The sequence below is a fragment of the Eublepharis macularius genome, chromosome 19 (assembly GCF_028583425.1).
Source record: "Eublepharis macularius isolate TG4126 chromosome 19, MPM_Emac_v1.0, whole genome shotgun sequence".
NCBI classification, from domain to species: Eukaryota; Metazoa; Chordata; class Lepidosauria; order Squamata; family Eublepharidae; genus Eublepharis; species Eublepharis macularius.
In genome coordinates this window covers 4,419,119-4,444,101 of record NC_072808.1, presented here as the reverse complement: position 1 = coordinate 4,444,101, position 24,983 = coordinate 4,419,119, and the positions used below count along the sequence as shown (strand labels likewise).

The window sequence follows — 24,983 nt, the reverse complement described above, 5'->3', positions numbered from 1 at the left end:
TAGCTTACAGTCCTCCTCCAGGGTCTAGAAGGAAGAGGATAACCAGCCAATCACACTGGACTTTGAACTCTGCCAAGAGGCTGCTGTGTATTTCTTTTCTCCCTCTGGTAAATGGAGAGGTCAAGTGGGACCGAAGATAGCAAATTACAAGATGGCTTGGCTGGCACCAAGCCCGTCTGCCATTCATGCTAATTGCAAGGAGAGGAAACCAAGTTGGGGACGGAGCCTGGAAAACATGCCAAAGTAAGGAGCTATTTTTTATATATCCCTCAGATTTCCAGGAAGCCTAACATTGCAAGATTGCCTCCCAAAACCTGGATACATGTCTATTTTCATATTAAAACCAACTGGCCCTAGACACATTCACAGGCCATCGTCACACGGCCATAAATTTAGCGCCAAACTAGCGCCATCTCCTGCTGAATGCTCACCTTATTCTGACTCTCTTGCGATGTCGCCATTCTCCCCAATTCACACTTTGTGACTCTTTATGTCGTCTTTATCCACTTCCATGTGAATGCCCTGGATTGACGATGAATGCTTTGCAACACCAAAACGCTCACTCTCCCCGATCATCTTTCTCACCTAACACTGATTCTCCTGCCCTACACTCCCACGCAATTAAGCCTCAAAGTAATTTTTTTTAAAAAAACGTCAGCCTTATAATGCTATAGCTCTATAGCGCTATTCTGCCATGGGCGGGAAACCTATGCTACCTATCATGGTTGGCTTTTGGGTTGGCCCAGCACAACATTGGTATAATAGAAAAGTGATATAGCGCAATTATGCGAAAAAATATTTTTAAAAGGGGGAGGGATTTTTAGGGCCCCGTTTCCAGAGGCACTTTGACTGACCGTCGAATTGCGCTTTTCCCTTTTAATGTGACTGACTGGAAGCACAAGCAGTCGTCAAAAGATGGGAGAATCCGTTCGAATAATGATAACAGAAGAAACGATTTCTAGTGCAAAACTGACGAAATAAGGGCCTGTGTGAAAACGGCCACAGTGAAGGTTATTTTAAAAAGTTGAGGTACTTCAACCAGAGACAGAGAGAAAGAGAGAAAGAGGGTGTATATGGATGGTCCTCAATATATCAGTTACTAAAAACGTATGAAAAACATTTACCAAAGGGTAAAGATTCTCCGGAAATGTTAGATAGGGTGGTTGCCACAAGCAGTAACTGATAATATGAGAACAGAAGCATACCTTTATATTCATTTCTGAAGGATTGAAGGGTATGCCACTATTTTAAATTTTGCCATAAGTGCACGCTCAGTTTATTTTCAAAGCCTAGAACAGGCCAAGGATTTTTTTTTTTAATCCTTACCAAAGAGTAACTGGACTGTCTCCAGCTTCCTTTATAAACCTCAATATTCCTCCTCCTCCCTATTTTTTCCTTCTGTACTCGAATTGACTTCCCACCAAAAATTTAGCTTCTCAAACCCACCCCCACCCCCATATTTTCCAAACAGCTTTGCACATACAAAGCAGGTTCCCTCTCCTCTTTTTAATACTATTTCCTACTGTGAAATTGCTCGATCCAGTGACGGACATTGCTGCCCCAACTTCACAGGTCAAGATATCATGTGGTTGTCCCGGATTGGACTGTGTCACAATTCACCCACTCAGCATCTCATAATGGCCATAAAAACATCACCAGGCAGAATGCAAAATGCATCTGCTTTGCAAGTGCAGCTGGCATGCGACTGATAAATGGCGCTGTTCTCGCTGTGCGTGCGGCTAACCACACAGCCCCCCCCACAGACACCTCCTTCCATTCTCCGGCACTCTGAATGCCGAGCGCATTATCGGTCGGAAGAACCCCGGGACTTGAATGGGAGGGGAAATTATTTGATATTCACTTTGCAATTACAGGATGTGAATGTTGCATTTCGAACTGAATCTTCCCCGCGCATAGCAAATACATGCACAGAGATCTGACAGCCACGGATCCTTTCCGTTAACTTCTTTTGATTAGATTCTGAAGTGTGTGTGTGTGTGTGTGTGTGTGTGTGTGTGTGTGTGTGTGTTTAGAGCTGAAACCAAAGTATGAACCAAGGAAAACCATATTTTGCTACCGTAACCCTTTATGCAGAGCAAACGCTTTTGTAGAGTTTATCTGTCTTACATAATTCTGCTTATGCTAATCTTGGGAGGGACAAAGATCCACACAAGACACTGAAGCCTCCACCCATCATCAAACCTATCTTTGCAATGATGAGGACTAGAAACTTTTTAAAAAGATACAGGAAGTTTCAGGGTGCGGACTGCTGTCACTAATATAATTTCTTATAATTCCCCCCCCCTGAGCCTGCACAGGGTTGCAGTACACAAACTGCTGTGACTGTAAGGTAGGAACACTATTCTACCTCCAAGCTTTGACCTGAGATCCTGCAAACAAAAGATGTCTGAAGTTGAAAGCAAGGTTATATAAATCATTCAAATCCTCCTTCACCTTATTTGCTAATAAAACTGACAAATAAATATGCCTGGATTATAGACCACACATTCCATTTCAGAAGCAGCAACAATAGTTTTGCTGGAAATGGTTTCCAGAGATGGGCCACGGCTTGGAGACAGAGAAGCCACGTTATGGACAGAACTGTCAAAGAAAGAATCTGGGAATCAGATCAGGAAATACCTCACCTGAGAGGCTGAAGAGCCACTGCCAATCAGAAATGATCAAACACTGTACGTTCACAGCCTCTTTCAATATTATATTTTTAAAGTGTACAGCACACCTAAAAAATATGCACTGGAAAACACAGCTACCATTCACCGGAAGCTGGAACTGGCTAATATTTCCTGATAAGCATAGCATCACTTTGGTAGCAAGCCCAGGTTTGCCTTGGAGTGTAGTCTGTGAAACAGCCTACAGTTTTCCCCAGCTGGACAATGATGTGTGGGAGATTGTGGCTATCTGCAAGCAGTAAGTAGCATGCCAATAGGCAGGACTTTTTTTCTGGGAAAAGAGGTGGTAGAACTCAGTGGGTTGCCAGCACAGGGGGCAACTCTTAGCGGCAGGTGGTGCCCCTGGTACCACATGCGTGCAAACAAAGTGAGCAAAGTGTGAGCACGCTCCCAGAACCAATGACGTCACTTTGGGTCAGCTGGAATAAGAGGGGAGTTTTTAAACGTTTAAATCGCCCTCAGCAAAAATGGCCACATGGCTTGTGGCCCCGCCCCCTGATCTCCAGACAGAGGGGAGTTTAGATTGCCCTCCTAAACTCCCCTCTGTCTGGAGATCAGGGGGCGGGGCCACCAGCCATGTGACCATTTTCAAGAGGTTCCAGAACTCCGTTCCCCTGCGTTCCAGCTGAAAAAAAGCCCCGCCAATAGGTACTGAGATCAGAGAGCTGCAAAATCAGAAGAAAACAGAAACCTAGCTCTGTGCCATAAAGCCGGATTCCCCCCATAATGAGCATAGGACAGTGGCTACAGAATGTCAGGAGGAGAGAACAGGAGGTGAGCCAGGTGCCACGACGAAAAGGGGGTGTGCATAGGTCTCAAAGAGAGAGGCTGTGGGTGGGGGGCATTCCATTCATTGCTAGCTACAACAAAACCCTTTGCAACAGAACTATTGTGTTATTTATTTATTTTGTCCGATTTATATCCTGGGGTCAGGGCAGGTCATTCACAACCACTACCTATGGTTGAAAAGACTCTGTTACCATGAATGGTCACCAATTTTTGGGAGCCCAATGAATGCTCCAGCTCCCATGCAAGAAAGCTAAATTGTAGAGTTCACAGAGCAGGTCTTCCCGATCCCCCTCCACCAAGTTATTTCCCTACTTAAACTTGGTGGGATCCCATCCTGGGTTCATTTATAGTAGGCTAGCCTCTTGTTCCCCCAGAAGTAATTGAGACAGGAGAAGTTAAACATCTCCCTCTCCGCTTGCAAACCAAAAACACCATCTCTGCAATGACCACAAACACTAGATCTCTGTGTTCTGTTCGCCTGAACTGTCCAGAAATCACAAAAAATCAAAACAAAGTTACTGCTCAGATAGCGGAGAGGGCGAGGGGCAAATCTGATGCTATGCTGTATTTCCATACAGGTCTCCATTCCCAGATGCCCACCGTATGGCAGCTTCAGGGAGCAGTTCCATGATCAGCAACTTGCTTCCCAGGAGGGCCACTTTACAGCGGGAGCGGCCCAGCATCTCAATGCTGACTTCCTAAAGCTGCTTGCCAGGAAATTCTGTTGCTACAGAAGACGGTTTGGCAAAAGAAGAGAGGGACAAACCGTGATTCCGCACACGTTGGATAATGCACTTCCAATCCTCTTTACAGATCATTTGGAATGGATTTTTTCATGTGCAGAACAAAAAATCCACCTCAAACGATTGATAAAGTGCACTGAAAGTGCATTATCCAACGTGTGCGGAATCAGAGCTTGAGGGGATGTATTTGTCCCAGGGGGTCTCGACAGCGGCTCACTTCATTCTATCTCTGTATTCCAGCAATGACATAAGTAGACATTATTACTTATTTCATTTATTCCTCACCTTTCTCCCCAGAGGGGACCCAAAATGGCTTATGTTGTTCCTCTCACCTCCATTTTATCCTCACAACAACCCTGTAAGGTAGGTTAGGCTGAGAGGGTGTGGTTGGCCCCAGGTCACCCAGAAAGCTTCTACAGAAGAGGGGATTCAAACCTGAAGCTGCACAGACCCTAGTCTGACACTAGGTAAAAAGGTAAAGGTAGTCCCCTGTGCAAGAACCGAGTCATTACTGACCCATGGGAGGATGTCGCATCAGGTCGTTTTCTTGGCAGATGTTTTTGTTACGGGGTGGTTTGCCATTGCCTTCCCCAGTCATCTAAACTGGGTACTCATTTTACCGACCTCAGAAGGATGGAAGGCTGAGTCAACCTTGAGCAGGATGGAAGGCTGAGTCAACCTTGGGCCGGCTACCTGAACCCAGCTTCCACCAGGATCGAACTCAGATCATGAGCAGAGCTTGGGCTGCAGTACTGCAGCTTACCACTCTGTGCCACAGGGCTCTTCAGTCTGACACTAACTACTAGAAAACACTAGCTTTCAGTACCCACCCCCCCAATCCTTAGCAACCACATGTTCAGATAGCATATAGGTATGAGAAGAAGTTTAATTTGGAATTTTGTTAATTACCATGCTGCTGCCACCACTGGCTACCATCTTACTCAACGTATATCCACTGTGCATGGTAGTAGTCTTATGTTGGGGTTTTGGCAAACATATGGTCTGTGTTAGACTACTTTGAGAATATTTCTAGTTTGAGAAAACTGTAGAGATCACTCAGGTTTTTCCTAAACCTCTGGTTTAAAATTAGATGCTTTTTTAAAAAAAACCCAAAACAGGGGACAATCAAGGAGGCTGGATTCCAAGACTCCGGAGAACAACTTCTGCTGATGCCAGTATAACTTACCTATATATAGACTGCAAAGTCTATAATTGGTAATGCAATACATTGCACCAAAACAACTTCCGGGGTGAGAGCTTTTACGTTGGAACCCACCAGCTTTTCCTCTGTTGAAAAAGAGAAGAGGGTCCCCCCAATCTGACCACCCAAAAAGATAAGCTGGAGATCATGGGGCCTGAATGGATAAAAGACATGTGTAATAGTGTAGTAAGAAGAGGAAGGGGGTGAGAATGAATAAAAAAACTGGCGAAACCCAACCTTTTGTTTCTAAGGAAGCAACAGCTACAGATACAAGTATCATAGATCCAGAAGAGTTAGCCTTGTTAGTCTGTAGTTGCAGAATAGTAAAGAATCCAGTAGCACCTTTAAGGCTAACCCACTTTATTGCAGCATAAGCGTTCGAGAACCACAGCTCTCTTCGTCAGATGCATCTGACGAAGAGAGCTGTGGTTCTCGAAAGCTTATGCTACAATAAAGTGGGTTAGTCTTAAAGGTGCTACTGGACTCTTTTCTAAGATACATGTATGTTACAGATCAAGAACTCTTATCACGAGGAAAGTCCCACCGAGGGACAAACCAGACCTTATACTGGAGTTTCATGAATAGAATTCCCAGTGTGGTTTCTTTCCTCTAAAAACCCTGCATGGGACGACCCAATTTGGACTGGGGCCACTCGCCACTGAGAGAGTGAAAAGGTGGTTTAGCCTCCCCCGCTCCACATGCTTGAAACGGTTCCAGCACAGATTTTTGCCCCATGGGGCAAAGAGTACGCATGCATAATATTATGCTATTTGACAGGTCTCTTAGGGAATCTTGGGAACTGTAGTTCTAAAACAAGAACTAGGGACCTAAAAGAATTCTCAACACCATCCTCTTGGAAACTACATTCTCCTAGATTCTTTGGGGGAAACCCACGACCAAGTCATGGAATAAGTAACCAAATTTACAGAGACAAGCTTTTTCACACAAACAAATATGTTTAAAACATCCAAGAAGGCTCCCCAAAATATCATTAAAACCCACCTCAATACAAATATTACACGCCCTGGCCTAAGAAGGTAATTTAAACAGCAGCAGATTATATCATAAAAATAAAGCAGAGAAAATTTAAACAACTCCTAAAACATTAATGTATAACTAGGGAACTCAAGAACCAGAAAATATATAGACAACAGTGTCCAGGTAAGGGAGAGAAAACAGGCACACAAGATCCAACAATTAAAAAGTGTGAGACAATAACGGGTTGGATAAGACTTCCTTCCTCTGAGGTGGAGGTGGATTGCTCTGAAAGAGGGACGTTCCTCTTGCCACCAAAGGAAGAGCCCTCCACCGTAGGAACCATCCCATTTTTTAAAAAAATCTGGTGTGTTAGGTTAAAACAGGGGAACCACTGCAGGAAGGGACGTTCGGAGGTTTTTAAGCAGAGGCTAGATGGCCGTCTGGCAGCAATGCTGACTCTGTGAACCTGGGCAGATCATGAGAGGGAGGGCAGGAAGGGCCACATCAGTGCTTAGTTCTCGTGACCCTTTCTTACGCACTCAGGGTAAGGCCGATCGCCACCTTGGGGGCAGGAAGCAATTTTCCCCAGGCCAGTTTGGCTAGGGATCCTGATGGAGTTTTGCCATCTTCTGGGCATGAAGTAATGGTCACTGTGTATGGTGGGGGGGGAGGTATTTGGGAATTTCCTGCATTTTGCCAGGGGGTTGGACTAGATGACCCAGGAGGTACCTTCCAGCCCTATGATTCTAAGCTCAGTGTCTAGGCACCCCCAACCAAAGAGAAGCTCTCTGGTCATTATCCACCTTGCCTCTGTGTGGGGCAGCCCACACAGCAGACCCTCTGTGGAAGATGTTAACTGACCGGCAAGTGTACAGGTCCTGAAAATACCCTGGCCCCAGACCACAGAGAGCTTCCAAAGCAAGAACCAGCATTTTGAATTGTGCCAGAAAGGAACTGGTAGCCAGATCAGATTTTCAACACTGGCAAGAAGTTTTCTATAAGGGCTCCATTAAACATTATTCATTTATCTATTTATACTCAACATTTTCGCCCAACGAGGGCATAACTCACAACATCCCTCTTCCTTTTTATTCCCAATTATGCTTTATTTTAAACAACTTTTAAAAACAGTGTTAAAGGGTCCCTTCTTCTCTTCCCCAAACTTGTTCCTCTGTGGCCATTTTCTTGCTGGAAAAGCAGCAAACACACACACACACCACTAGTTGCTTTCGTTCATGATGGGGGTGGAGGTGGTTATAAGGACCCATATTCCCCCCCCCCCAGTTGGGGTAAAAGCAGTTCAGGGGAGTGCCTTTTTCCAACAAGTAACAACAGGGAGGGAAGCATTCCTCTCCCCCCATACCGTTCTTGGCCTTAAAAAAGCAATCTTGGTGGCTACATTTGCAAAGGGGGGTTGTTTAAAATAAATAAATATCACGAAGTCCTAACTTATGCCAGCCAGCAGATCGTGCAGCGGCGTTCTGAGCCAACTCAAATACCTGAGTCGTTTCCAAAGAAGCCCTCATGTACAGCGTGTTAAGAATAATCTAAGCAGGCTGTTCTCAAAACCTAAATAACTGTGGCCACGGGATCTAATCTAAGATTGTTTATGGACAGCGACAGGGTTTTAAGATGCTAGAAGGTTTTTGCGGCTCGTACAAACAGATTAGGGCATCAGAGGGACACGTCCTGCTGTGTTCTCGAGAAGGCAGTGTACCACGTTCAACCCCTCTTGCTTGTCCAAGTGACATTCGAGTGCCTTGACAAAGGGATGGAGGCTGCACCTGTGTCGGTTTCCCCATATGTTATGCAGCACAATGACTGAAAAATCTCTGTGAGAGCCAGCTTGGTGTAGTGGTTAAGAGCGTGGGACTCTAATCTGGAGAACTGGGTTTGATTCCCCACTCCTCCGCTTGAAGCCAGCTGGGTGACCTTGGGTCAGCCACAGCTCTCTCAGAGCTCTCTCAGCCCCACCCACTTTACAGGGTGATTGTTGTGGGGATAATAATAACATACTTTGCAAACTGCTCTGAGTGGGTGTTAAGTTGTCCTGAAGGGCGGTATATAAATCGAATGTTGTTGTTATTATTATTATGATCCCTACATGCTACCGACGTCTACCCAATACCCTGTCAGCAGCTGTAAGAGATTCCATTAATCCTAGAGAGGCTGCCTGGGCACAGAAACAAGGAAGAAATGGAAAGAATTGGCTGGTCTTACAACAGAAACATTCCCTAGACTACTGTATATTCAAAGTAGTTGAAAAATTGTGGCATGCTTCCTAAAAAGGCACACAGCAGACACCAAGCTCATTGCAAGGGAAGGCTGGGATGAGATTCTTACTGAATTCCCCAGAACCCGATTTGGCTGCTGGATAACTTTGGCCACCCCCATGCTAGAGCTTCCTTCGCATAATGGTTAATCCCAGCTTGGTTATTTAAAAAGTCCTAAGGACATTTTCACTTTGGAGGCCTAAATTGGATTTTCCTAACCTCGGCATGCAAAATGTCCCTTGGAAAGAAGGTTCCATTTCTCTTCATTTTCTTGCGCGTTAACAGTCAAATGGGAGACAAACTGGAAGATTTTTTAAAGCTGAAGAATTCAAATGCATTCTTCAATGTGTAAACTACCCCAGGTAGATATATACCCTACCCAGGGCTTTTTTTCTGGGAAAAGAGGTGGTGAAACTCAATACTGCACAATGACATCACTTTGGGTCATCTGGAACAAGGGGGGAGTTTTCTAAAGTTTAAATTGCCCATGGCAAAAATGGTCACATGGCTGGTGGCCCCACCCCCTGATCTCCAGACAGCAGGGAGTTTAGATTGCCCTCTGCGCCGGCAATCTAAACTCCCCTCGGTCTGGAGATCATGGGGTGGGGCCACCAGCCATGTGACCATTTTCAAGAGGTGCCGGAACTCCGTTCCACTGCGTTCCTGCTGAAAAAAAGCCCTGACCCTACCCCAACAAACCTCCCTGGACTGCTATTATCAAAAGTCAACCAAGCACCTTACGACCTGGAAGATGTGTTTCATATATCCAACTTGGAGAAGCACAGGTTGCACATAGTTGGTCAAAGGTCAACTTTGTGCAATGGGTGAAGTAGACAGCAAATTCACAGAAGTGCAAGCATTTTTTTCTCTGAGACCTCTTTGGGACAGTTTTTTTCTCCTGCATTGCTGAAAGCAGAGGGGCCCAAAAATGTGGCCAGTGACTCTTAGTGGCAAGGCCATTTGCAAGAGATTTGGAAATCTAGACACCACTGGCACAACGACACAACTTTATCTCTTGCATTGACTGCCAAATCTGGAGAGAATCAAAGCATCTCAGGGCCAGGGCTTCCTCCAGAGACCTTCAGAGATGCCTTCTGCCTCCTCAAACCATCCAGACCCAAACCAAACATCATCTGAAAACAAATCACATGGCTTGCCTGCCTCCAGCACCTCCCATGGCCTCCCATCCATGGTTCTCTTGACCACAGGCCTGCTTTAAGAATCTTGCATTCAGATAAGATTGCTGACCTCCAGGTAGCCGCTAGAGAGAGTTTCCTGATAACAATGGCTGCTTTGGAGGGCAGATTCTGTGACATTATACCCTGCTGACATCCCTCCCTTCCTCAAACCCTGCTCCATCCTAGGGTTGCCAGCTCCAAGTTGGGAAATTCCTGGAGATTTGGGGGCTAAAACCTGGAGAAACCTGGAGAAAGTGGGGTTTGGGGAAGGAAAGGACTTTGGCATGCCATAATTCCATAGAGTCCACCCCCAAAAGTAGACATTTTCTCCAGGTGAACTGATCTCTGTGGCCTGGAGAACAGCTGTAATTCCAGGAGATCTCCAGCCACTACCTGGAGGCTGGCAACCCTACTCCATCCCCAAATCTCTGAGGGCCAAGCTACACATGACGAATGACACTTGAACAGCAAGTGTATTTCTCCCTGTTCACTTGCCCTCCACTCAATCCACTTGCCGTTCAAGTGTCATTCGTCATGTGTAGCTTGGCCCTCAGAATTCCCCCAAAAGGGGTTGGCAGCCCTGTTGTCACGCTAAGAGCCAAATCTACTTGAATATATTAAGTTTTACATTCACTGGTGTGTTCTGCTCATTTAATCGACTCCAAGAGCTCAGGCTAACTCGAGAGTCTTTTCATCTGTCGGTGCTAAAGGTTGCACTTTGAGATGTTGAGTATGCCAAGCATGCACTCTTCAACTTATCGTTACCTTTATTCCAAGGAAACTGCTTGTTTTCAAACATCTGCAATCCATATCCAACTGCTTGGTTTATTGATTGCCCCATCCATTGATTGCATTGACCGACACTGTGTAATCCGCCTTGAGTCTCAGGCCGTCGTCACACGGGCATCTCTTCCGTTAAATTTACAGCATATAGCGTCCTACCTGTTATCGGCACAGTAACGTTTCTTTGGGTCACCTAACGGCTCTTCGCGCCACCAGCTGTCCACACCGAAGCACTCTGTTCTGTTCTCTCTAACCGCACAAAAGCAGCTCCTCCCCCCCTTTTTTTTTAATTATTCTGGCGTTTAATTCCGCTATAACGGAATAACAGCATATAAACATTCCATTAGAGCAAAACATTATGACCCTTTTGTTTTTCCAACTTTGAAATTATATAAATAGCCCTTTACCCGCAGAAAACTCCCTGTCTGAGGTGATCCCCATCGCTGAAGACTCTGCCATGGCGACTGAGTCATTTTTACTTCAGCAGAAAGTTTGCATTGTGTTATGTTGTAATGGCGTTATAAGGACATAATAAAATTAAAAAAAGGGGAGTCGCAGGAAGAAATGGATTCTGGGATTGAAGGGAGGGCATAGGACGTTGCCAGGCGAAATACATCGATGTGAGGCATTCACACTGAGGCGCAAAATATCACAACTATCAAGCAAAAAACAGCAATGAGGAAATCGCATCAGTGTTGGAATAAGGTGGGTGTTTGCCAGGAAATAGCGCCATTTTAGCGCTAAAAAAAAGCCCGTGTGACGACGGCCTCAGTGAGAAAGGCGGACTATAAATAACATCCATCAATCAATATCTCGAAATAAGATGCATCCATTACAACCCCACTCAGTTTCTAGATACTCTCATGGGCAATCTTAGCGACCTTGTGGCCTGGGGCATAAGTCTAGGAGGGGGCCTCAGGATCACTGCTGCACCCCACCCCCAGAGGGGCAAGAAAGACATGTCTCTTGCCCAGTACCAAATGGGCAGAAGCCTCCACTGCCAGCAGAGATGCCTCAGCCCCAAAGCTAAGCTACAAGTGACGCCTGGCACAGGTTGGACACTTGTCAGCTTCCCTCAAGTTTTGATGGGAAATGTAGGCATCCCGGTCTTGCAGCTGTAATGGAGAGCCAAGCTGTAAAACCAGGATGCCTACATTTCCCATCAAAACTTGAGGGAAGCTGACAAGTGTCCAGCCTGTGTAAAGTGTCACTTGTAGCTTGGCTCCCAGAGTAGCATTCAAGTAGCATCCTCAGAAGTCTATAGGCGGTAATACCTTTAATAGGAGAGTATGTAATCCATCTTTATACTTCGCTTTGAGAAAGGTGAATAAAGAATTAATATAAATAAGTATACTAATAAGGAAGAAGTATAACTAAAGAATTTTTTGTTAAAGAGATTGTGAGCCCCCTCCATAGAACTACAGTTCCCAGGGTTCCCTGGGAATAGGGAAAAACCATTTACACACGCATAAGTCTCTCGTGTGCCCTGAACTGAGAAGTCAATTGGCCTTGCTAGACACTGTTTGTCAAATGGGAGGCTGAAGGCAGAAACAAAACTCTGCAGAAGGAAGACTAACTCTTCCCTTTGCTTTGCAAATCTGCAGCGACATCTCCGTCTAACTGCACAGCTCGAAAAAGGCGTCCCCTTAGCTGAGCAGAGAGGTAGTCGCCCCTGCTTTCTAAAACACACCCTTTAATCTCACTTTCCATTGCAATTAACCTGTCACTTAGGGGAAGCGTAGCCACTCGGAGGGCCTTGCAAGCCACCCATCATCAAGACCGCTAGACTTTGATATGCTGATGAGCCACTTTACTTTTGTTCTGGTCTTGAAAGCGGCAGGGGAGCGGAGTTTTAAAAGACACCAGGAAATGTCTGTCCTTAGACAACCTAGGACAATGCCCGAGAGAACCAGGTCATGTCCCCCCAAGGCCTGAAGGGAGGGGCCCTCAGTTTCGTAGCAATTTGCATTTTTAAAGCCAGTTATTCACATTCTTTTTTAAAAAATTAACACTTGATGCTAAGGCAAATCACAGATATTAATTTATGCATCTATGCTTATTTTATATACAATATTTTTTTCATATTTGGTTTTGATTGGGAAGAGCAGCAAAAGAAGGAAGGAACTAGAAGCCCTGTGAAAGAGCCTGGAACATCCCCCCCCCCCCCAATTCCCTCTCTCTTTTTAAATGTGAGACATTTAGCCTAGTAAAGACTTCGGGTGAGTTTGAAAGCTTGCACAACGTTTTATGCCAATTTGATTAGTCCTATTAAAGGTATTACATGTATTTTGTTCTTGTTTTTGGACAAGAAGCTTCACCTCCTATAGACGTCTGAGGATACTACCTGAATGCTATCCAGCGTTCCTCTACAGGCACAAGATCTATAAATTTGTTTTATATTAAGGTCACAAAAACCGAGACATGGACAGAGATTCTCGGGTACCCAAGTTTTACAAGGGCTTTGATGCTTGTATGCACCAGCAATGTGGACAGAAAATTTTCTGCCCCACATATATAAATACGGTCTCTGTTTATCTATAGTTAGTGCTGTAAATAATAATAATAATAATAATAATAATAATAATAATAATAATAATCTGCTTATATACCCCCTTCTGGATAGATTAGTGCCCCACTCAGAGTGGTGAACAAAGACAGTGTTATTATTATCCCCACAATACAACTGGGAGCTGAGAGGATTAGCTAACTCAAGGCCACCTACTGAGCTCATGTCGGTGGTGGGATTTGAACCAGCAGAATGCTGATTCACAGCCGAACCACTTAACCACTATGCTACAGCATGTTAGGTAGGCTAAATATGGGATGTGACAAATGGACTAGCCCCAGTGCTTGTCCATGGTCCAGTCTTATACATGGTGTATTTGCCTTCTTTTGTTAACTTTTAAATAATGTTAGCGACATTTAAATATTTATTTAAACCTGAATTGGAAAAATTTCCTGATATTTTCGTGGAAAAACCACATCACTGGTACAGACCCAGAGGAGACAGTCCTGGATACACCGTGGCCCAAATTCTATTGGGATTCCTACAACAACTCACAGGGTGACCTTGGGACAGCCAATCTCTCGCAGCCTGACCTACCCCACAAGGGTGTTGTGGTGAGGATAAAAAATGAAGAAAGGAGAGTTGCTGTAAGCTGCTTTGGGTCCCTGCTAAGGAAAAATGCGGGCAATAAAAAAAAAACATTCTATAGTAACGAGTCTTGTTTCGGGTTTCCCGAAACAAGAATAACGAAACAGGGTGCCTTTGCACACCCCTAGTAACGACCAACTGTTAACATCTACATGGTGTAGGTAGTAGAAATAAAAAGAGATACCAAACCAGACTTTTTCCCCCCTTCTGGTTTAATGATATTGCCTGCTAAATTTCAACAGGCGCCAATAATCCTTGCCTGGTGGATAAGAGAAAAAACATTTACCATGCACTGTCAAATAGATCTGTCAGTATTTTCACTTAATTATCTCCTTTTCAGAACACTATGCGTTCATCCCACCCCCCCACCCCCGCCGCCCATGCAATACGCATGAAGCAACTGGTAAAATCAGTAGACTTCTTGTTCAGCACAGTGAACAAGGAGACGATTTGCTGCAGAGAGAAATTATGATCCCATTTTGGTGCCTGCTGTTTCTAGCTCAACAGGGTCCATCTTACCATGCTGTAAAGGATGCAGAATGAGAGAGACCCCCTAAAGCAGGCCAGGTTCGGCGCACCACATCCTTCCTAACCCACAGAGCTTCTCCTAATCATCTTCATTCTCATATCATTGTAGGAAGCTCTCAGCACAGAATGCATAGTAGAGAGAGGACCATAAGAGTGGAAAGAGACTGATCTTGAATTTCAGAGGGGGAGTCCTGGGGGTTTGCACAGACCTCTTCCCATATGATGTTGGGCAAGCCGTTTCAAGCCAGCTCCAAATGTGAAGAACATCTTGAGATGATCTCCTATGACATGCGGAAAACATTGCTGGAGAGAGCACCTTTCTCATCCTATAAATTAATATCATCCCAAGCTACCACGGGAGCAGGGCCCAAGCATGGGGATGCGGGGGAGAGATTACAGGGAACACTTTGGACAGCGGAGAGAAATTGGCCTGGCCTGCAAACGTAATACCAAGGCATGGTCTATTTGTGCAATTTCAGAAATAAGAAGATTTCCCCCCCCCCCCTTCTCTTCTGTAGAATCACATGGGTCTTGAAAAAGACAGGTTCATGTGAGTACATAACAAAAGTTTGTACTGGGCCTAGAATGACGCTAGAGCCATGCATTGAAAAATCCATCCCTCCCACACGTCCATCCCCATAATAAGACTTCTTCAGTTGCCACAGCACACACGTGGGACCAAGAAGCTCTGCCCAAACCTCGACCACACCTCCACAGTTTGACTACTGACTGACGGGTGGCTATCCTCTACCATCACCTTGGCAACAAGGGTAGGCAGTCCAGAATCTCCCTTCCCTAGAAAAATGCAGGTTTTCATCACAAGGTACCGCCCACAGCCTCCTCCCCCTAACATATTAGTGAATGTTCTGCATCAAATCTCTAAGTGAAGGGAAGAAGAGAGGTTAGCTAGAGGTCACACACCAAGGAATCCAGGGTGAAAGAATCACACGGGTTTCTATCCCTATAGCAGCACGAGAGAGCAGAGATTACCTCCCAGCTTCCCAGAACAGGACTTCTCGGTCCAAAGCCCTCCAAGTCCAGCCACAAATCCCATTTCCCCCAGAGCCCCTTTCTCTTTTCTCAAATCCCACCCACATCAGGGTCTGCCGGCGGCAAGCCCCAGTTCCTCCCCATGTACTCAAGTAAAGAAATCAAACCACTGGAGGCTCTTGGTACTTACTGGGAAGCTCCCCCTTGGCCAGTTCAACACTGAGCAGCTCTTTGTGGCTCAGACTCCAACCTGGGCCAGGGTGAGTAGGAGTGGAAGCCGGACTCTTGGTGAAGATGCCGCTGATGAACTTGAGCATTTTACGGTCACGGGTCGAGGACCGACCCCCCTCCCTGCCCCTCTTCAGACCCACCGCGGCCTCTGAAGAACAAGAGCCAGAAGAAGTCAGGGTGACCGGGCCGTGGTTGAGGTCACTGTTGTCCAAGGTCTTGCTTTTGTTTTTGTGAGGGGACAATTTAGCCCGGGTCCCTCCTCGGGGGACCGTTTCCCCCGCTGCCCTTGACGGCTACCTTCATGCGGCCTTTCACTTCGCTCTCCGGCCATGACAAACGGTTGGGGGTGCCCCCTTTGTGCCCTCCTTTGCCAGCCTTTGGCTCAGTGCCCATCTTGGCCCCGCTGGTGGTGACCGTTTTGAAGGGCTTGTTCGTAGCCAGGCGAAGACGCCGATTCCCGGCAGCCGGGTGAGGAGAGGAGGCTCCCGAGTGGGAGAAAGAAGAGCCACCCACTCGGGCCAAAGTAGGCTCCGTGGTCCCAGGTTCAGGGCCACCCCAGCTGGCATGGCTCACCAGCATCCGGCGTCCGGGTGCCGCCGCACTGGAGGAGCAACTGGCAGTGGTGGGTGGGGGAGCTGGCAACTCATCTCCGGGCACCTCCAAGGTTTCCTTCAGCCCAGCTTTGGGGACTGGAATCACTTCTGGCTTTGGTGGAATGGTGGGAAGGACTGGAACTAAAATAGCTTTGGGCTTTGGGGCAACAGCTGGGGCTGCTGGGACCACAGTCACTTCAGGCTTGGCAGTCACAGCTGGAGAGGCAGAAGGGACAGCGGCCTCAGGTTTGGGAGCAGCAAGTGGAAGAAAGGCGGCAGCAGGAAACTCCGGTTTGGGGGGGATAGTTGGCGTGATGCAAGGAATAGCTGGCTCAGGTTTGGGAGGGAGAGTTGGGGCTACAGAGGGCACCGTTGTCTCAGGTTTCGGGGGCACCGGTGGAGCTACAATGGGCACCGCTGGCTCAGGCTTGGAGGCCGCAGCCGAAGTCAGAAAGGGTGCGGCGGCCTCAGGCTTGGGGGGCACCGCTGGCGTGGCAGAGGGCCCAGCTGACTCCGGCTTGGGGGGCACAGCCGGAGCTCCCGCAGGCCCCAGCACTTCAGGCTTTGGCGCGACAGCGGGCACCTCGACGCTCACGGCGGTTTTGGCCTTGGGGCCCGCCACAGCCCCCACCTTGGCATCCCAGAAACCGCCCTGGCCGCTGCCAGGGGGCGATGCCCAAAGGGAAGCGGCCCTGCCGTCGGGGGACAGGGCCGGGCCGGGCGTGCCGGGGCTGCCGGGGGACAGCTGCAGCAGGTAGTCGGGCGCGCCGGCGCTGCTGGTGCTGATCCAGAGCGCATCCTGCCGGTGGAAGATGCGCTCCTGCCGCTTGTGCTTGGCAGCCTCGTCGGCTTCCCTGCGGCCCTTCAGCCCGGCGTGGTCTGCGGCTGGCGGGGCCTCCGGGCTGGCCTCCGGGCAGGGGCCCTGGGGGCTGGCGGGCTGGGGGGCTCCATCCCTGGCCCCCGCCTTCTCCTCCTCCTCCTGCTGCTGCTGCACCGACTCGAGCTTGACGAGGGTCAGCGAGATCAGGTAGGTCGTCCGGCGCTGCAAGGTGGCGCCTCTGCTCATGAGTGCCGGAGGGGACGGACGGCGGCAGCCCCAGCGCCCGCCAGCACCGGCCAGACGGCCCCCTCCGACGCCGCCGCCACCACCGCCCCCTTGGGCAGGGCACCAGACGCCCGCCGGAGCCCTAACGCCCGCCCTGCTCCGTCCTGGCACAAAGGGCAGCTCCGCAGGAATGTGGGCGCAGCAGCCTGGGCATCTCCCGGGCGCCGGGGCCGGGGGGGCGGCTTACCTCTGCAGACCCGCCGCCGCCGCCTGGCAGGGGGGCATCTTCGCAGGCAGCCGGGGGAAGGCGCTGCTGCCTCGCCGCCTCGCAGCCCGCGGGCGCGCCGAGCCCCCCGGGAGGCAGAGCAGGCTTCCGCGTGGCAGGGGGCGCAGGGGGGCTGCTCCCATGCAGGCGCGGCGGGGCGGGCGGGGCGGCCAGCAAATCCTCTTCGGGGGCCTTGCCGCAACCCCGGCAGCCCCTCACCGTCCTGGCCGGCCGCCCGGGTCTCTCACGCTGCCCCCTCGCCTCTTGGCATCCGCAGCCCTCCTCCGGCGCGTCCGACAGGTCCCCCCTTTTGCCTCCGGCTTGCTGCAAGCCGCCCGAGCCAGAAAAGCGCCCTGCCTCTGTTGCCTTCCTGCAGCAATGCCTTCCCTCCGTTGACTTCAGAGCATTTTTCCTTTTAATGGAAGGGCGCTGTGCACGCGTTGGAGAGCGGCTTGGCTGCAAAAAGCAGCAGCTGGCGGCGAGCAGAAATGCAGGGGAAGAGAGAGAGAGAGAGAGAGAGAGAGGAGGGAGGGAGGGAGAGATCAAGGTGGAGGGGTGGTGGGTGGGTGGGTGCAAGCGTGGAAAGCAAAACCAAGCGCTGGCAGCGGCTCCTAAGGAAACCGGCGCCCTCCCTGCGCCACGATTACGCGCTGCGTTCTTACAGACGCGAAACATAGGAAGGGAGGAGAAGGGAAAGGCGGGGGGGGGGACCCACAACCCGATCCTGAGAGTTAGCACATTGAAAATACACAAGCCAAGAAGTGAGTGCAGGTACGCGTGGAAATCCCGGAATGGATTGCACGGAATCGCCGCCTGCACGGCAAACACCTCCCGGGCGCTGCTCGCCTCCCTGCGCCGTTGGGCGCAACACTGGGCGTGCCCTTCTTAACGCAGGGCAGGGCTGAACTTCACCCTCCCTTCTGGTGCGGGGTGGGGGGAACCCTCCAAAATTAGCCATCTCTGATTAGCTTCTTCCTGTGGCCCCCATGGCCAAGGTCATCTCAGAGAACAGCTGGGAAGACCCAACATCTGGAAGCTGAGCTAATGTGCTGCAGTCCCCCACCTGCTATGGGATCATCCTCAGGGTAGTGAGAGAAGGAAAGCCTGTTAGACGAGTCTGCATGGAGAGTTACAGGTGGCTGGCGGTAACTTAACAAGCCTGCCTGTCTGGCCCCGCCACCGCCCTCCACACCTTTATCATCGGCTCCTTCCGTCCATTTCCACACAGGGATCCGCCTATGACCAATCAGGCAAAAGGCGTGATGGCGCTCCATTTCAGTTGCACACAATTTTTATTATTTATTTATTTATTTGTGTCATTTATAGTCCGCCTTTCTCACTGAGACTCAAGGCGGATTACAGAGTGTGAGATGAGTACAGTCAATATCCAGAACATTTCCATAAACAATGCCATAGGGTAAACAGATACAAGTTCACAAAGACAGAGCATTAGTAGGAATCCAATGCAACATCGTGGCGAGGCCTCTGGTTCCTAACTCATTCGCGGATCAACTGATCCTACAATACAGCCCTCCTATCTGAGTAAAAAGCCTTTTTGAACAATTCAGTTTTGCATTGTTTGCGGAAAGCCAGGAACGTGGGGGCTCTCCTGACCTCTTCTGGCAGGCCATTCCACAGGGTGGGGGCCACCACAGAGAAAGCCTGTGTACAGGCTGCTGTTGATTTCACCGATGTGCGCACCTGCAGGAGACCCTGTTCAGAAGAGCGAAGCTGCCATGGAGGAGCATGGGGAGGGAGGCGGTCCTGTAGGTATGTTATTTTTTATATTGCATCTGCTGCTACAAAATGCCAGGGGTGCTGGATCTGGTAGAAACATGCACAATCTAAAGGCCCAGCATCCACGGCCACCAGGAGGGCGAGGCTAGACCAAATGGCCATTTTTGCTTTGGTGCCCAAGTTGCCCAACAATCTCGAAAATCTCTTAAGTTCTCAGCCTGTTTCTTTTAGGAAGAGGTTCAGAACATTAGTTGAACTAGGATGTAGCTGAGGCCTCCACAAGAACGGCTGCAATGCCAAAAAAAAATGGTAACAGGGTGGCAAAGACCACACAATTGCATCAAACAGAAAACAATCAAGTGAATGAACTTTTCAGTACCACAATACAAGGGGCAAAGGGGAAGAGGAAAATCAGCCGATGAAAGGACAAGAGAAGGTACACGTAGTAAAGAGCAGGGGCGTCTGCGGCAATTTTTCAGCCTTCGCCCTCCAAAAGAGCATAATTGCTAGCAATTATTTATTTAGTATATTTTCAGTCTGCCCTTCCACCAAGGGGCTCAGAGCCAAGCTACAAGTGCCAAATGACACTTGCCTGGCAAGTGGACAGACTCACGTGTATTCCTCCCTGTTCTCTTGCCATTCACTTGTGGAGAGCAAGTGAATGGCAAGTGAACAGGGAGGAATACACATGAGTCTGTCCACTTGCCAGGCAAGTGTAATTCGGCACTTGTAGCTTGGCTGTCAGAGTGATGGCAATCATTCTCCCCTCCTCTATTTTATCCTCACAACAACCCCACAAGGTAGGCTAGGTGAAAAGAGAATGACTGGCCCAAGGTCACAGAGTGAGATTTCATGACAGAATACAGAACTGAAGCTGAGTCTCTCAGATCCTAGCCCAATTTGAATTCTGTGGCACCTTAAAGACCCACAAGATTTTCAGAGTATAAGCTTTCAAGAGTCAAAATTCTTCAGATCCCACTGGACTCAAATCTTGCTGTTCTGTGGCAAACCAACACAGCTACCCAACTGAAACAGACCTCTTCATTGCTGGCTTAAGAAGAATGGGCTCGACAGAAACTCACCGTATTCTTCATGAGTTAATCTCAAGTAACTTCCACTTTCTCCTTTCATGCAATTGCTTAATACTTACAAGAATGCGATGGAGAGGGGAGTGATAAGATTCTTTTACCTTTGATGGTGATTAAAAGGTTTGTTATAGGGTAGCGTATTTGAGTTACACGCCTGATCTGTGTTCATTGGCAGACGATGTAAGGTACAGCTGGAAACTTGCAAGAGAGAAGGGAACAGTGGTGGAATATGGCAAGGTGGGGTGCGCTGAAATAACAGCAGATGAGAAACGGGTGCATCTTGGTGTATGTATATGACAACAGCACAGGCTGTGCAAAGGCAGGCACCGTTCAGATGGGCGTTTATGTAACCAAAAATGTCTTGCGCACAAAAGGGAAAATGATGGCTTATGAAGCAAAACCTGCAGATGAGCAGAAAATGCTCCTTGTTCCCCAGCAAGAATTAATTTGGCTGGGCCGATGTGTCCCAGCCAAACCTGGCAGACCTCCCTGTTGCCTCCCCTGCTTCCAGAGCAGCGACCGAGGAGGGCAGCATCCACACACACACATGCACATTTCCCTGTGCCCATATAGGCGCTGCCCTCCCTCAAGTGCTTCTGTACATGATAGACCATCCAGAATTCTCATGCTGCCAGCAAACGGGCCGATTAATGCTAATTGCACCTAAATATCCCAACTGACGGCACCATTGAAAGTGATTCATATTCAGAAAGCAGCATGCTCTGCATTGCCTGCTTCCATTCCAAAGCGCTGAGGGAGCAATTCTAGCCGGCTGTACTTACATCATAGAGACATAATCTCGACAATTCTCTACCTAGTAGGAAGGTGTTCACATGCATCCACCCACATGCACATATTTGCTATTCTGCCAGGATTCGTGTTGCTTTCACAGGCACAAGTTGCTCTGGTTGAAACCTGCCTGACTTGTCACACACTCGCCACATGACAAATTCTTCAAGCACAACGGGGCTAATCTTTGTCAGGATGTATCCCTGCATGGACAGAAACCAGCCCAGCAATTTAAAAGTAGTATCAGCGCCCCAGTGCTGTGATACCTAGAGAATCTTCACAGGGCCTCTGGCTAGCTGTACTTCAAAGAGACAAGTGAGCTGCAGAATCTGCACTAATGCAATTGCAGTCGCTCAGGGTCAGAAGTGATGTCCGTCTCAGGTCTCTCCATACCATCTGTTTGAGCATGCATGTACAGCAACAGTCCCCAACGTTGAACCCATGGAAACCATGGTGCCCACTAGAGATGGGCACGAACCAAAATATGAACCAAAGTTTGTGACAGTTGGACCAGTTTGTGGTTCGTGAACTGGCGGTTCATCGGAGCCCATTTCTGACGAACTGCCATGAACTTTATGCTGGTTCGTTTGGTTCATTTTTTGGTTCGTCACTGCAGACAGCTTGGCACCAATCAGTTTCCTAGGCAACAGGGGATGGACTTCCTGCAGACCTACTGCTGATCTGGAAGTGGACTTCAGCTGGCCCGGAAGTGATGATTTGCTGACCTGGATGTGCTGTTTTCACGAACCAAATGAACTGGTTCGTGAACCGGGGCAGGTTCGTGAAAGTTCGAGGTTCATGGTTTGTGAAATGCGATGAACCACAAACCACATGGTTCTTTTTTTTCAGTTTGTGCCCATCTCTAGTGCCCACCAATGGGTTTCTTGATGCCTGTTGGCTTCTTCCCCTAAAGTGTTGCTAGCCCAAAGCAAAGAGCTAACCTTGGCTTTCCTCCACCTCACTGGAGCAGGAATTGCTACAGAAGAACCCAAGAGTCATCGCCTTTGTGTCTCTACACCCGATCAGAAACAGTTGCTTCCATCGTGAGAGAATGCTTAGTTTGCAACCTGCCAACATTTGTGATTGACTACCATCGGGCCCTTCTATGGTGGTGCCAACTTCCCCTCCTCAAAATCCCAACAGTGCCTACAGCCTCAATGAGATTGGGGGTCCCTGATGTACAGTATATTAAACTTTTAAATTATTTTGACCAATAGGCCAAACCAAGTTCCTGAAAGCATATTGAAAAGAGCTCTACTGGTTTTGTACCCTTTGAATTCACTCTGGGCTTTCCAGTCCAACACATGTGTCTTGGGGATCATTGGGACACCATCTAATCACGTTAACAAGTTTCTTAAAGGATACTTTCCTTTTCTGGGACAACCTCTGTGTCCAAGCCTTATAACAATGCTATTCTGGACGATCAAAAGAGTTTGGAGTTTGATTTCAACATTATAGGAATTCTTCCCTTGACACGGAAGGAGTTCTGAATGTCTCAGGGTCATTATCTTTTCTAACTGTCTTTACTGGTGGCACATTGCTTACAACAAACCTCTGATGGGCCGCTTTTTGACCTGAACAGTGAAAAATGACAAAACTGAGGCTGTCGTACTTTGGTCACATTACGAGAAGACAAGATTCTTTGGGAAAATCAATTAAGGCTAGGAAAAGTAGAAGGCAGTAGGAAAAGAGGAAGACCTAAAATGAGATAGCTTGACTCACTAAAAGAAGCCACGTCCTCCAGTTTGCAAGCTCTGAACATGTCTGTTAGTGATAAAATGTTCTGGAAGTCTTTCATTCATAGGGTTGCCATAGGTTGGAGGCGACTTGACGGCCCACCACACACACAGTGTAAGCTAGAATCAAGGAATCCCAATTTGTCTTCTATGTGCCTTGGAAGAAGGCCCACTATTCTCTTTGCCAGTGAAGCATCTAGATTCTGCTTTTCAAGTCCCCAGTCTGAGACACCGCCCCCCCCCATGACGGACAGCCATACGTAACCTTTCTGAGCAGCTGTCTGGGCCATCAGTGAAGCACAGCTGGCTTGTGGCAGAGCAGCTGGTAACAAAGAGAAACTCTTCTTTTTAACATCACCCTAGCTTATTTCTGAGTGCTTCAGGAAACCCCAGTAGCTAAGAAGGAGCAGGCACGCAACACCACTTATAGCTTTGCCAAGAATAATTTTCATTTAACTGATGAACCCTGTTGGGTCAAAGGAAGAAGTCTGAAAAGCAAGCGTAAAGCAAAACGGGCCATTGGGGCTGCTTCCACACAACGATGGATATTACAGTCTTTGTTGCAATCAGTGGTGGTTGGATCATCTTCTCCATACTTGAAAATTATTCTAGTGCAATAACGGTAAAATATGCATCTGTATGTTGATGCAATCTTTGAGTTCTGCCCCTTGTATTCAGGGTGAGTTCACACAATCAGCAAATCACGATTATGCAACTACTGGGCAGTATCACTCCAGTATCCACAGGTGCAGGAGATATCGTTTGAACACTTCTGGAGGGAAATATTCCCTGCACATAGAAAGCTAGTATGTCAGGCAAAAAACTGGGCTTGACTCTTTGTCCTCGCTGATTCCGTCATCCTGGGACTGATTCACAAACTCGTGTTCCTCACTCATTGATTGTAGTTGAGAGGTGACTCACATCACGCGTAAAGGAATCATTACAGATTAATCACCTGGGAGAGAACTTTCATATCACTCAATGTCAACTCAAACACAACACCTTTCACTGGAGACGGCTTACACATTCAATCAAGAGTCATCCTCCAACGTGATATTTGCCCTCATGTGCCAACAATGTCCCTCTGCTCTGTACATTGGACAAACCAGCCAACCTCTGTGCAAAAGAATAAATGGGCACAAATCTGACATTAAAAATGGCAGCATCCAGAAACCAGTGGGAGAACACTTCAATCTACCAGGACACTCCGTCAAAGACCTAAAGGTCAACAGAAACCTTTCAAAAACAGAATCCAACGGGAAGCTGCTGAATTGGAATTCATATGTAAATTTGACTCAGTCAGGCTTGGATTGAATAGAGACTATGAATGATTATCTCATTATCAGAAGTAACTGATTTCATTATCAGAAGCCAACTGAACCCATTATCAGAAGCTACTGATTGCATCTACTCCCCCCTCCCCTCTCCACCTATATGTATCTGACCAGTTTCTTCTTACCCTCCATGCATCTGACGAAGAGAACCGTGATTCTCGAAATCCTATGCTACAGTAAAGTTGGTTAGTCTTAAAGGTGCTACTGGACTCTTTTCTATTTTGCTACCACAGACTAACACAGCTAACTCCTCTGAGTCAAGAGTCAGGATCAAGTGATATACATGTGTGCCCAAAACATCACCTAGAATCACAATATGAATGGAACTTTAAAACCAGCGAGTTCGACAACCTGAATCCAGTTCAGACAGCCATCTAAGGGCCAAGCTAGGTGTTATGGCATCCACAGGTATGACCTGTGAACACCAATGCCATTTAAAAATGCTGCACAGCAAGACAAGATAATCTTGTGTCACAGCTGCCCTGGTAACAACACAACACACCTTTGCAACATCCCATTTGGCCCTATTTTTTTTAAATTGTTTATTATTTTTACTGTGAAAAAGTTAAAAGATAGAGCAAAGGAAAGAAATTAAAAACATAACTACAGAGAGCCAACAATGGTCTACATCAATTGACAAAAAAACCAGTAAAAAGCATAAGCATATTGTTAATCCATTACAGTTCTTTGCCTACAACACTTCCTCCTTTAGTGTTAATCAGCTTGTGGTCTAATTAATTTTTTTTTTCTGTATCTCCTCTTCTTGACGTCCCAGATCCTTATTCTTAAAAATCAAAACTACAAATTATTAATTCATTTTTCACAGATAGTATAATACATGATCCAGGTAAAAGTAAA

General features: G+C 47.7%; 1 protein-coding gene across 1 annotated transcript in view; it reads right to left on the bottom strand.

Annotated features, from left to right (window-relative positions):
• The window catches only part of AGAP2 (ArfGAP with GTPase domain, ankyrin repeat and PH domain 2), an 82,978-nt gene extending 65,781 nt beyond the window's left edge, over positions 1–17,197 (bottom strand). The window contains 2 exon segments of the mRNA XM_055003919.1: positions 15,498–15,816; positions 15,818–17,197. Of these exon segments, the coding sequence (XP_054859894.1) occupies positions 15,498–15,816; positions 15,818–17,197 (1,699 nt within the window).
• Positions 17,198–24,983: the final 7,786 nt, after the last annotated feature.